Here is a 15,647-nt window from a genome sequence, read left to right as displayed (position 1 = left end):
CATTTTGATCAACAGATATTATTCATTAAATTTTGTGTGATTTCAATATTAAATATCATCTAAACGTATATATATATATTGTGACATTTTAATCAAATGTTAATTTGAATAATTAATTTTTAAAGTTTATTGTTGGAGACATGATAATCAGTGTGAGTGTACACTCCTGATTTCCCTGAAACAGAATCCTCACTTGATGTTAATTAAACTTTAAAATAATAACATATTATTTGTTTTCTTGGCGGTAGATTTCTGAGGATGATATTCATGTCATTCTAGATGCATTTGAGATGTGGTTGCGTCAGGAGTGGATACTCTCAGATGACTGGGATGCTGTTGAAATTGTCTGGTCTACTGTTAGATTTATTTCAAAGGCAATAATGTAAGTTACTTCACTAAAAAAATATTTGGATATTTTGCTTGTTTAAAATTTTAAATTGTTTATTATGAAAAATTGAGTATATTATACTGTATATGCACCTCTGTAAATTCTTTGACCCAGGAGCAGCACTAGAGCTGTTTTGATACCAAATCAAAGGACACAGTTTTAGGTTAACTCATGCCAGAAAAAAAACATGGGGAATATAATTTATATATAGATTTCAGAATGTACACATGCTTGCTATTGATGAATGTAGTGATCACAGCGTTGTTTTCATAACAATAGTACAATGTTTGTTTATTTAGTTGAACATCATCTCACTGTCATACCATGGCAGAATTCCTATGATAAATCTGTGGACGCAATCAAAGATTCTACTCTAGTGCGATTCCATGGTAACTTGAATACAAAGTTGCATTTTAATGGGAAATAAACGCTGGGTTTTTGTCAGTGAACCTATGGCATGATATAAAATGCCAAAAATCTGTTGGTTTAAATTTAAAATTGGTACCAGTCGTTGTTACATTCAGCTCCTTGGTGCGCCTAATCAAATTAACTGAGGATAAATAAAGCTATTCCTAATACGATTACACACAGCCATAGATTTTGGCTTCAGTGAAACCCTGTGAATCAGACGGTGACAATGCTGTACAAAATGGTATATAGGCATATTTTGGAAGTTTTAGTTGTGCACACTTTTGAATGCTGTAATATCACAGCAATTTTAAGTGTTTGTTTTTATTTGAAACATGTTCCATGCTTTACCAACAAAATTGAAATCAATTCATTGAAATTACTGAATATTGTTTTTAATCATCATGACGTTTTAACATTTTTTAAAAATAAAAATGTTAACTGTTTGAGATCCCTTTTTTAGAACCACACAAGTTACTCTTCAGTAGAGAGTGACCATGAAATGGTTTTACAGATTTAACTTTCAACCAATACAACAACATTAAATGGGCATTTAACTTTCAACCAATACAACAACATTAAATGGGCATTTAACTTTCAACCAATACAACAACATTAAATGGGCATTTAACTTTCAACCAATACAACAACATTAAATGGGCATTTAACTTTCAACCAATACAACAACATTAAATGGGCATTTAACTTTCAACCAATACAACAACATTAAATGGGCATTTAACTTTCAACCAATACAACAACATTAAATGGGCATGTAACTTTCAACCAATACAACAACATTAAATGGCATGTAACTTTCAACCAATACAACAACATTAAATGGGCATTTAACTTTCAACCAATACAACAACATTAAATGGGCATGTAACTTTCAACCAATACAACAACATTAAATGGGCATTTAACTTTCAACCAATACAACAACATTAAATGGGCATTTAACTTTCAACCAATACAACAACATTAAATGGGCATGTAACTTTCAACCAATACAACAACATTAAATGGCATGTAACTTTCAACCAATACAACAACATTAAATGGGCATTTAACTTTCAACCAATACAACAACATTAAATGGGCATGTAACTTTCAACCAATACAACAACATTAAATGGGCATTTAACTTTCAACCAATACAACAACATTAAATGGGCATGTAACTTTCAACCAATACAACAACATTAAATGGGCATGTAACTTTCAACCAATACAACAACATTAAATGGGCATTTAACTTTCAACCAATACAACAACATTAAATGGGCATTTAACTTTCAACCAATACAACAACATTAAATGGGCATTTAACTTTCAACCAATACAACAACATTAAATGGGCATGTAACTTTCAACCAATACAACAACATTAAATGGACATTTAACTTTCAACCAATACAACAACATTAAATGGGCATGTAACTTTCAACCAATACAACAACATTAAATGGGCATTTAACTTTCAACCAATACAACAACATTAAATGGGCATGTAACTTTCAACCAATACAACAACATTAAATGGGCATTTAACTTTCAACCAATACAACAACATTAAATGGGCATTTAACTTTCAACCAATACAACAACAACATTAAATGGGCATGTAACTTTCAACCAATACAACAACATTAAATGGGCATTTAACTTTCAACCAATACAACAACATTAAATGGGCATGTAACTTTCAACCAATACAACAACATTAAATGGGCATGTAACTTTCAACCAATACAACAACATTAAATGGGCATGTAACTTTCAACCAATACAACAACATTAAATGGGCATTTAACTTTCAACCAATACAACAACATTAAATGGGCATTTAACTTTCAACCAATACAACAACATTAAATGGGCATTTAACTTTCAACCAATACAACAACATTAAATGGGCATTTAACTTTCAACCAATACAACAACATTAAATGGGCATGTAACTTTCAACCAATACAACAACATTAAATGGGCATGTAACTTTCAACCAATACAACAACATTAAATGGGCATGTAACTTTCAACCAATACAACAACATTAAATGGGCATGTAACTTTCAACCAATACAACAACATTAAATGGGCATTTAACTTTCAACCAATACAACAACATTAAATGGGCATGTAACTTTCAACCAATACAACAACGTTAAATGGGCATGTAACTTTCAACCAATACAACAACATTAAATGGGCATTTAACTTTCAACCAATACAACAACATTAAATGGGCATTTAACTTTCAACCAATACAACAACATTAAATGGGCATTTAACTTTCAACCAATACAACAACATTAAATGGGCATGTAACTTTCAACCAATACAACAACATTAAATGGGCATTTAACTTTCAACCAATACAACAACATTAAATGGGCATGTAACTTTCAACCAATACAACAACATTAAATGGGCATTTAACTTTCAACCAATACAACAACATTAAATGGGCATGTAACTTTCAACCAATACAACAACATTAAATGGGCATTTAACTTTCAACCAATACAACAACATTAAATGGGCATTTAACTTTCAACCAATACAACAACAACATTAAATGGGCATGTAACTTTCAACCAATACAACAACATTAAATGGGCATTTAACTTTCAACCAATACAACAACATTAAATGGGCATGTAACTTTCAACCAATACAACAACATTAAATGGGCATGTAACTTTCAACCAATACAACAACATTAAATGGGCATGTAACTTTCAACCAATACAACAACATTAAATGGGCATTTAACTTTCAACCAATACAACAACATTAAATGGGCATTTAACTTTCAACCAATACAACAACATTAAATGGGCATGTAACTTTCAACCAATACAACAACATTAAATGGGCATGTAACTTTCAACCAATACAACAACATTAAATGGGCATGTAACTTTCAACCAATACAACAACATTAAATGGGCATGTAACTTTCAACCAATACAACAACATTAAATGGGCATTTAACTTTCAACCAATACAACAACATTAAATGGGCATGTAACTTTCAACCAATACAACAACGTTAAATGGGCATGTAACTTTCAACCAATACAACAACATTAAATGGGCATTTAACTTTCAACCAATACAACAACATTAAATGGGCATTTAACTTTCAACCAATACAACAACATTAAATGGGCATTTAACTTTCAACCAATACAACAACATTAAATGGGCATGTAACTTTCAACCAATACAACAACATTAAATGGGCATTTAACTTTCAACCAATACAACAACATTAAATGGGCATTTAACTTTCAACCAATACAACAACATTAAATGGGCATGTAACTTTCAACCAATACAACAACATTAAATGGGCATTTAACTTTCAACCAATACAACAACATTAAATGGGCATGTAACTTTCAACCAATACAACAACATTAAATGGGCATGTAACTTTCAACCAATACAACAACATTAAATGGGCATGTAACTTTCAACCAATACAACAACATTAAATGGGCATGTAACTTTCAACCAATACAACAACATTAAATGGGCATTTAACTTTCAACCAATACAACAACATTAAATGGGCATTTAACTTTCAACCAATACAACAACATTAAATGGGCATGTAACTTTCAACCAATACAACAACATTAAATGGGCATGTAACTTTCAACCAATACAACAACATTAAATGGGCATGTAACTTTCAACCAATACAACAACATTAAATGGGCATTTAACTTTCAACCAATACAACAACATTAAATGGGCATTTAACTTTCAACCAATACAACAACATTAAATGGGCATTTAACTTTCAACCAATACAACAACATTAAATGGGCATGTAACTTTCAACCAATACAACAACATTAAATGGGCATTTAACTTTCAACCAATACAACAACATTAAATGGGCATTTAACTTTCAACCAATACAACAACATTAAATGGGCATTTAACTTTCAACCAATACAACAACATTAAATGGCATGTAACTTTCAACCAATACAACAACATTAAATGGGCATTTAACTTTCAACCAATACAACAACATTAAATGGGCATTTAACTTTCAACCAATACAACAACATTAAATGGGCATGCAACTTTCAACCAATACAACAACATTAAATGGGCATGTAACTTTCAACCAATACAACAACATTAAATGGGCATTTAACTTTCAACCAATACAACAACATTAAATGGGCATTTAACTTTCAACCAATACAACAACATCAAATGGGCATTTAACTTTCAACCAATACAACAACATTAAATGGGCATTTAACTTTCAACCAATACAACAACATTAAATGGACATTTTGGTCTAAGCTTAAAATTTCACAGCACAGCTGCTTAATAAAATCACAAAACAAAAGACATATTTATGAGGTAAACTGCAATTGGATAATAATATCCCATAATTAAATGGTACCATCCCAGGGATTGACTGCTTTCCCTTGAAAAAATAGCAAACCCGCTACCTTGGATGCATTGTATTGTCATTTAATTGACTTACAAATGAATCCATTGTAAGAGTTTGATAATATCTCTGAATATATCAGTTAATGTGCATACATGGCAGGGATACCTTCACAAAACAATGGTCAGTCTTGTTCTCTAGGTTTTACAAATGACAGTAAACAAACATGTCCATTCTTGACCCCTTAATGAGTGGTCAATCGAAAGAATTCATTGAACCTAAGAACTTCATGCACACTAAATAGGTCAGTACCAGTTTTATTTAAATTCCAGTCTGTCATTTTATAACAACATTTCTGGTAACTTGTTTTCTGAAATTGCTCTTCTGCATTGTTATTTTAAATTGTCAGTAAAATTGTACTTTTCATGAAAAGTGATTAGTGGAGAAATGCACTGTGACATTATTCAAGCAAAAAAATTGTCATGATTGACCAAAAACTGCAGGGATTTCCTATTTTTATTACACGAAGTAAGGTTTTTAATTTTTTTTTTTTTTTCAAAACTGGTATTTCATATTAATAATAATTCTTTATTTATCATCTTATTATATATATACTACTTATGGTGGTAATGTTAGATGAATAGATGAATAGGGGATTGGAAAAGCCCAGTCTGGTTCCCTGGATTAAATGTACAGTATTTAAACAGAGGTAAATCCCAGCTTCAAAAACTGAAAGCTTAGACACACATGTAGATGTAAGTGCATTTTCATTCTAAAATGTTGGCCCTTGGTTAATAGTGGTTACCCTTGGTTAATAGCGATTACTGTTAAAGACTGATTATATTCTGATACCACCAAAATAATTTTCCATTTTCTTTTTGAAAGTCATCTCCATTAGTAGGCAGGGGTATCTATTGTGTGCCTTCTCCTTACACATTAACCTTATCTAATAAAAGAGTTTCACTTGGGTGGTTTTTTAACAGTCCCTCTTAAATTGATTGTTATTTAAATAATTGATGAGGTCCAATTATACTGTTTGTATTGTGTTGCTTTTTTGGATCCTTACAGAGCTTAACTGGAATATATCAAGCACTTCTTGGGGTCACAACAACAATTAATCAAAATGAAAAGTGTTTTCTGTTCTTCACTCCTTAATTAATGTTTTATATCATCTGAATATATTTCCTAGCATGAAAATATTAAATTTTTTCTAATACATAATTATGTACTATACTTCAGTGGTAATTTGGAGAATTTAATTGTTTTGCATATAAAGGTGTGTATGTACTTGCATTTTAATTTTCTATTTTCGTAACAAATCTGATATCATTGGTCATATAATAGATATCTCCATGTATTTAGAATTGTGTTTTTAATCTTAGTTTGTCTTTTCATTTTTCAATTTGATTGTGAGCATGTGGTGTTGATGCACATATGGGCAGGTGTCAGTTCATTACATATCCAAAAGGTTGTTTAGCCCCACATTCTCTGTTCATGTGACATTCAACACATGTACACTGTTTGTGTTTAAATGAAAATTGAATTTATAGCGAATGAGGTGCATGCTTTAACTGAAGTGCTATATCTCCACATATTGTTTGTTTGTTTGTTTGTTGATCAGTAAAATTACCTAATATAAAGTGAAACGGTCAAAAGATTAGATTTCATTGCTCTGAAGGGGATTCATACATAGAGCTTGAAATAGTAATTCAACACAAGCTGGTTTCATCCAATTATGTATTATTTACTTATACTTGTTGCTAGGTTAATTCTTGTTGCTAGGTGGATTCTTTTGTCTCAAATCAAAGTTTAGAATAACAGCAACAAAGTGTTTGACAAATTCCTATATCTAAATTTCTCTAATTTCTTGTTTTAATTGGTGAATTCCGATAATAAACAATTATAATTTACATATTTAACTATTTAAGAATATAATGCTTGTATTCAATGAAGTTGTAAATATGTTACCCAGAATGCCCTTCATTTATTTTTAACATGTTAGATTGGTTCAATTTGCGATATAACTTCTAATACCATGAAAATAACATTCATAACAACAAATAACAATCAACAAATATAAGTAACTACCATCATTCTATTATTCAAACCCCTCTATTAATTGGACGGACGCCTTCTGTTGACCTCTATTAATTGGACAGTCGCTTTCTGTTGACCTCTATTAATTGGACAGTCGCTTTCTGTTGACCTCTATTAATTGGATGGACGCCTTCTGTTGACCTCTATTAATTGGACGGACGCCTTCTGTTGACCTCTATTAATTGGACAGTCGCCTTCTGTTGACCTCTATTAATTGGACGGACGCCTTCTGTTGACCTCTATTAATTGGATGGATGCCTTCTGTTGACCTTAGTTGTTGGACCTTTATCCATTCAATCACTGAAAATGCTTTTTTCTTAAGCTCATTATTTTTTGATGGTAATGAAAAGTATGATGAGCAAAATAAAAATTGTAATTGTAATTTAAGAGTTATACAGTATATATAATAAAAAACACAACAACATACATAATACAAATATTGAACAAGGATTTGATCTTTAACAGAGTGTCTATGTATTTCAAAATGCTTGTATAATACTTTTTAGTGCTTGCTAAATGTCACATTCTTAAGAAAAAAATTTGTATTTTTGTGAAAATGAAAATAGTACAAGCAAATATAACATCTCCCGTCTCTCAGAATGCTTTTCACAAGGACCATTAAATAAAAAAAATCTATTTTTCTGCAAATTGTCCAATTATCCAGTGTACAGGAACATTTCACGCTAAAGAATTACAAATCTGAAATTGTCAATTTTCTATATTCATTTTACTGAAGCTAATAATAGAACCTTTTTCATAGTTTAAATGGAGTGGGCTGTCATTTTCCATTACAACAATAAACTGTGGTTCTAGGGAGTCACATTGTGAACACTGGTTCTAGTGAGTCACATTGTGAACACTGTGGTTCCAGCGAGTCACATTGTGGACACTGGCTCTGTGGTGAACACTGTGGTTCTCAGGAGTCACATTGTGGACACTGGCTCTGTGGTGAACACTGTGGTTCTAAGGAGCCGCATTGTGAACACTGGTTCTAGGGAGTCACACTGTGAACACTGGTTTAGGGAGTCACATTGTGGACACTGGCTCTGTGGTGAACACTGTTGTTCTAAGGAGTCACATTGTGGACACTGGCTCTGTGGTGAACACTGTGGTTCTAAGGAGTCACATTGTAAACACTGGTTATAGGGAGTCACGCTATGAACACTCTGGTTCTAGGGAGTCACATTGTGAACACTGCTTCTAGGGAGTGATATTATGAACACTGGTTTTAGTGAGTCATATTGTGAACACTGCTTTTAGATGGAGTGATATTGTGAACACTGGTTTTAGTGAGTCATATTGTGAACACTGCTTTTAGTATGTCACATTGTGAACACTGGTTTTAGTGAGTCACATTGTGAACACTGCTTCTATGGAGTGATATTGTGAACACTGGTTTTAGGGAGTCACATTGTGAACACTGCTTCTATGGAGTGATATTGTGAACACTGGTTTTAGTGAGTCATATTGTGAACACTGCTTTTAGTATGTCACATTGTGAACACTGGTTTTAGGGAGTCACATTGTGAACACTGTGATTCTAGGGAGTCACACTATGAACACTGTGGTTCTAGGGAGTCACATTGTGAACACTGCTTCTATGGAGTGATATTGTGAACACTGGTTTTAGTGTGTCACATTGTGAACACTGGATCTAGGGAGTCACATTGTGAACACTGGATCTAGGGAGTCACATTGTGAACACTGGTTGAAGTGAGTCACATTGTGAACACTGATTTTAGTGAGTGACATTGTGAACACTGGTTTTAGTGAGTGATATTGTGAACACCGGTTTTAGTGAGTGACATTGTGAACACTGGTTTTAGTGAGTGATATTGTGAACACTGGTTTTAGTGAGTGACATTGTGAACACTGGTTTTAGTGAGTGATATTGTAAACACTTGTTTTAGTGAGTCACATTGTGAACACTGTGGTTCAAGGGAGTCACATTGTGAACACTGGTTCAAGGGAGTCACATTGTGAACACTGGTTTTAGTGAGTCACATTGTGAACACTGTGGTTCCAGTGAGTTACATTGTTAATACTGTGGTTTTAGAGAGTCACATTGTCAACACTGTAGTTTTAGTGAGTCACATTGTCAACACTGTAGTTTTAGTGAGTCACATTGTCAACACTGTGGTTTTAGTGAGTCACATTGTAAACACTGTAGTTTTAGTGAGTCACATTGTGAACACTGTGGTTTTAGTGAGTCACATTGTGAACACTGTGGTTTTAGTGAGTCACATTGTGAAGACTGTGGTTTTAGTGAGTCACATTGTGAACACTGTGGTTTTAGTGAGTCACATTGTGAAGACTGTGGTTTTAGTGAGTCACATTGTGAACACTGTGGTTTTAGTGAGTCACATTGTGAACACTGTGGTTTTAGTGAGTCACATTGTGAAGACTGTGGTTTTAGTGAGTCACATTGTGAACACTGTGGTTTTAGTGAGTCACATTGTGAAGACTGTGGTTTTAGTGAGTCACATTGTGAACACTGTGGTTTTAGTGAGTCACATTGTCAACACTGTGGTTTTAGTGAGTCACATTGTGAACACTGTGGTTTTAGTGAGTCACATTGTGAACACTGTAGTTTTAGAGAGTCACATTGTCAACACTGTAGTTTTAGTGAGTCACATTGTCAACACTGTAGTTTTAGTGAGTCACATTGTCAACACTGTGGTTTTAGTGAGTCACATTGTGAACACTGTGGTTTTAGTGAGTCACATTGTGAACACTGTGGTTTTAGTGAGTCACATTGTGAACACTGGTTTTAGTGAGTCACATTGTGAACACTGTGGTTTTAGTGAGTCACATTGTGAACACTGTGGTTTTAGTGAGTCACATTGTGAACACTGTGGTTTTAGTGAGTCACATTGTCAACACTGTAGTTTTAGTGAGTCACATTGTCAACACTAGTTTTAGTGAGTCACATTGTGAACACTGTGGTTTTAGTGAGTCACATTGTGAACACTGGTTTTAGTGAGTCACATTGTCAACACTGTAGTTTTAGTGAGTCACATTGTCAACACTGTAGTTTTAGTGAGTCACATTGTGAACACTGGTTTTAGTGAGTCACATTGTGAACACTGTAGTTTTAGTGAGTCACATTGTCAACACTGGTTTTAGTGAGTCACATTGTGAACACTGTGGTTTTAGTGAGTCACATTGTGAACACTGTGGTTTTAGTGAGTCACATTGTCAACACTGTGGTTTTAGTGAGTCACATTGTGAACACTGTGGTTTTAGTGAGTCACATTGTCAACACTGTGGTTTTAGTGAGTCACATTGTGAACACTGTGGTTTTAGTGAGTCACATTGTGAACACTGTGGTTTTAGTGGGTCACATGATAGATGTAACACATGGTTATGGCAAAGTCAGCCTATCACACATGAAACCTATCACACATGGTATATTTCAGAGTCCAGAAACTCACTTCTCCGGGTCTCCACTCTCAATTAGCATAAAAAATCTTTAAATTGAGAGAAAACATGTCTTACTCCGGTCACGGTGACTTCCAACAACCCAAAATATGCTACATACCATAACCTCTTGCAAACACCATGGCAACCATTTTCAACATAAATCCTATCCCAAATAATGCTTAAAACACCTTTTCGCACATTACTGCACTACTAAAACAATGGTAAACCCAGTGACCTAGTCAACACTAATATTACGTTTGACACTTGCATAATATTTTGTCTTTCAGAGCCTTTGATACATCATTAAAGCATTCTTCTCAATTTCTTAGAATATTTGAATATTCCATGAGACATGAGCTTGTTGGTAAAAAAAGCTTAAAACATCATCTTTCTCTACACGGCCATGTTGTTAAAGAAGTACTCCTGGATTTTTTACATCCCGTAAGTAATGCATCTTATTTTAAAATAAAATAAATAATATGTGATATTTTATTTTCTGAGATTTGATACAAATAATTATGAATACCGATAATTTAGTAATTCTATTGTAATCAACAAATATTATTCTCTTATAACAAATATTCAAATTTGAATTGAATCAGTTAAGAATTAAACTTCACTGTGCCTGTTTCCAAATCAACTACAATAGACAGGAAAGTGTGGGAAACAGTAAAAGCTGAAAATATCACTTAATGGAAGACGAACAATTTTATTGTGTGGACTGAAACTGAAATGCCCAACAACAATTTACAATACTACCTTGGCCTACACTTAAATTGAGTGATAAAGAAAGTGATTTGTCAAAAGATATGTATGTATTATCTACACACTGAATTACTCTTCCATTCAAAAGTACTTTGCTTTTATTCTCTATTATGTTTTATTCTCTATTAAGTTTTTTCTTCTGAGAAGAAAAGGTAATAAAATGTGTCTTTGTGCCTCCACTGTGGACCCCATTGTTCACTTCCTTTTGTGTTATTAACATAATTGGACAACACATTGTGTGTGTAAGACCTGTTGGCATCTACCAAATATGCAATTGGACATCAAGAGATGACACATTGGGTCACGTAAGACCTGATGGCATCTACCAAATATGTAATTGGACATCAAGAGATGACACATTGGGCCATGCAAGACCTGATGGCATCTACCAAATATGTAATTGAACAACAAGAGATGACACATTGGGTCATGTAAGACCTGATTGCATCTACCAAATATGTAATTGGACATCAGGAGATGACACATTGGGTCATGTAAGACCTGATGGCATCTACCAAATATGTAATTGGACATCAAGAGATGACACATTGGGTCATGTAAGACCTGATGGCATCTACCAAATATGTAATTGGACAACAAGAGATGACACATTGGGTCATGTAAGACCTGATGGCATCTACCAAATATGTAATTGGACATCAAGAGATGACACATTGGGTCATGTAAGGCCTGATGGCATCTACCAAATATGTAATTGGACAACAAGAGATGACACATTGGGTCATGTAAGACCTGATGGCATCTACCAAATATGTAATTGGACATCAAGAGATGACACATTGGGTCATGTAAGGCTTGATGGCATCTACCAAATATGTAATTGGACAACAAGAGATGACACATTGGGTCATGTAAGGCCTGATGGCATCTACCAAATATGTAATTGGACATCAAGAGATGACACATTGGGTCATGTAAGACCTGATGGCATCTACCAAATATGTAATTGGACATCAAGAGATGACACATTGGGCCGTGTAATACATTTGTACCTGATGGCATCTACCAAATATGTAATTGGACAACAAGAGATGACACATTGGGTCATGTAAGACCTGATGGCATCTACCAAATATGTAATTGGACATCAAGAGATGACACATTGGGTCATGTAAGACCTGATGGCATCTACCAAATATGTAATTGGACATCAAGAGATGACACATTGGGCCGTGTAATACCTGATGGCATCTACCAAATATGTAATTGGACAACAAGAGATGACACATTGGGTCAGGTAAGGCCTGATGGCATCTACCAAATATGTAATTGGACATCAAGAGATGACACATTGGGTCATGTAAGACCTGATGGCATCTACCAAATATGTAATTGGACATCAAGAGATGACAGATTGGGCCATGTAAGACCTGATGGCATCTACCAAATATGTAATTGGACATCAAGAGATGACACATTGGGTCATGTAAGGCCTGATGGCATCTACCAAATATGTAATTGGACATCAAGAGATGACACATTGGGTCATGTAAGGCCTGTTGGTATCTACCAAATATGTAATTGGACATCAAGAGATGACACATTGGGTCATGTAAGGCCTGTTGGTATCTACCAAATATGTAATTGGACATCAAGAGATGACACATTGGGCCATGTAAGACCTGATGGCATCTACCAAATATGTAATTGGACATCAAGAGATGACACATTGGGTAATGTAAGGCCTGTTGGTATCTACCAAATATGTAATTGGACATCAAGAGATGACACATTGGGCCATGTAAGACCTTATGGCATCTATCAAATATGTAATTGGACATCAAGAGATGACACATTGGGCCATGTAAGACCTGATGGCATCTACCAAATATGTAATTGGACATCAAGAGATGACACATTGGGTCATGTAAGGCCTGTTGGTATCTACCAAATATGTAATTGGACATCAAGAGAGGACACATTGGGCCATGTAAGACCTTATGGCATCTATCAAATATGTAATTGGACATCAAGAGATGACACATTGGGCCATGTAAGACCTGATGGCATCTACCAAATATGTAATTGGACATCAAGAGATGACACATTGGGCCGTGTAAGACCTGTTGGTATTTAACAAATATGTAATTGGACATCAAGAGATGACACATTGGGTCATGTAAGACCTGATGGCATCTACCAAACATGCAATTGGACATCAAGAGATGACACATTGGGTCGTGTAATACCTGTTGGTATCTACAAAATATGTAATTGGACATCAAGAGATGTCACATTGAGTCATGTAAGGCCTGATGGCATCTACCAAATATGTAATTGAACAACAAGAGATGACACATTGGGTCATGTAAGACCTGATGGCATCTACCAAATATGTAATTGGACATCAAGAGATGACACATTGGGTCATGTAAGACCTGATGGCATCTACCAAATATGTAATTGGACATCAAGAGATGACACATTGGGTCATGTAAGACCTGATGGCATCTACCAAATATGTAATTGGACATCAAGAGATGACACATTGGGTCATGTAAGACCTGATGGCATCTACCAAATATGTAATTGGACATCAAGAGATGACACATTGGGTCATGTAAGGCCTGATGGCATCTACCAAATATGTAATTGGACAACAAGAGATGACACATTGGGTCATGTAAGACCTGATGGCATCTACCAAATATGTAATTGGACAACAAGAGATGACACATTGGGTCATGTAAGACCTGATGGCATCTACCAAATATGTAATTGGACATCAAGAGATGACACATTGGGCCATGCAAGACCTGATGGCATCTACCAAATATGTAATTGAACAACAAGAGATGACACATTGGGTCATGTAAGACCTGATGGCATCTACCAAATATGTAATTGGACATCAAGAGATGACACATTGGGTCATGTAAGACCTGATGGCATCTACCAAATATGTAATTGGACATCAAGAGATGACACATTGGGTCATGTAAGACCTGATGGCATCTACCAAATATGTAATTGGACATCAAGAGATGACACATTGGGTCATGCAAGACCTGATTGCATCTACCAAATATGTAATTGGACATCAGGAGATGACACATTGGGTCATGTAAGACCTGATGGCATCTACCAAATATGTAATTGGACATCAAGAGATGACACATTGGGTCATGTAAGACCTGATGGCATCTACCAAATATGTAATTGGACATCAAGAGATGACACATTGGGTCATGTAAGGCCTGATGGCATCTACCAAATATGTAATTGGACAACAAGAGATGACACATTGGGTCATGTAAGACCTGATGGCATCTACCAAATATGTAATTGGACAACAAGAGATGACACATTGGGTCATGTAAGACCTGATGGCATCTACCAAATATGTAATTGGACAACAAGAGATGACACATTGGGTCATGTAAGACCTGATGGCATCTACCAAATATGTAATTGAACATCAAGAGATGACACATTGGGTCATGTAAGACCTGATGGCATCTACCAAATATGTAATTGGACATCAAGAGATGACACATTGGGTCATGTAAGACCTGATGGCATCTACCAAATATGTAATTGGACATCAAGAGATGACACATTGGGTCATGTAAGACCTGATGGCATCTACCAAATATGTAATTGGACATCAAGAGATGACACATTGGGTCATGTAAGACCTGATGGCATCTACCAAATATGTAATTGGACATCAAGAGATGACACATTGGGTCATGTAAGACCTGATTGCATCTACCAAATATGTAATTGGACATCAGGAGATGACACATTGGGTCATGTAAGACCTGATGGCATCTACCAAATATGTAATTGGACAACAAGAGATGACACATTGGGTCATGTAAGGCTTGATGGCATCTACCAAATATGTAATTGGACAACAAGAGATGACACATTGCGTCATGTAAGGCCTGATGGCATCTACCAAATATGTAATTGGACATCAAGAGATGACACATTGGGTCATGTAAGACCTGATGGCATCTACCAAATATGTAATTGGACATCAAGAGATGACACATTGGGTCATGTAATACCTGATGGCATCTACCAAATATGTAATTGGACATCAAGAGATGACACATTGGGTCATGTAAGACCTGATGGCATCTACCAAATATGTAATTGGACATC

The 15,647-nt window shown here is 34.8% G+C and overlaps 1 protein-coding gene across 1 annotated transcript in view; it reads left to right on the top strand.

The window, feature by feature from the left end:
- LOC144348675 (uncharacterized) overlaps window positions 1-15,647 on the top strand; it is a 38,727-nt gene that overhangs the window by 1,092 nt on the left and 21,988 nt on the right. The window contains exons 3-4 of the mRNA XM_085507433.1: window positions 249-382; window positions 11,036-11,189. Of these exons, the coding sequence (XP_085363559.1) occupies window positions 249-382; window positions 11,036-11,189 (288 nt within the window). The remainder of the gene's footprint in view (window positions 1-248; window positions 383-11,035; window positions 11,190-15,647) is intronic.

The sequence above is a fragment of the Saccoglossus kowalevskii genome, chromosome 13 (assembly GCF_978046115.1).
Source record: "Saccoglossus kowalevskii chromosome 13, keSacKowa6.1, whole genome shotgun sequence".
NCBI lineage: Eukaryota > Metazoa > Hemichordata > Enteropneusta > Harrimaniidae > Saccoglossus > Saccoglossus kowalevskii.
This window is presented reverse-complemented; position numbering and strand designations above follow the sequence as displayed.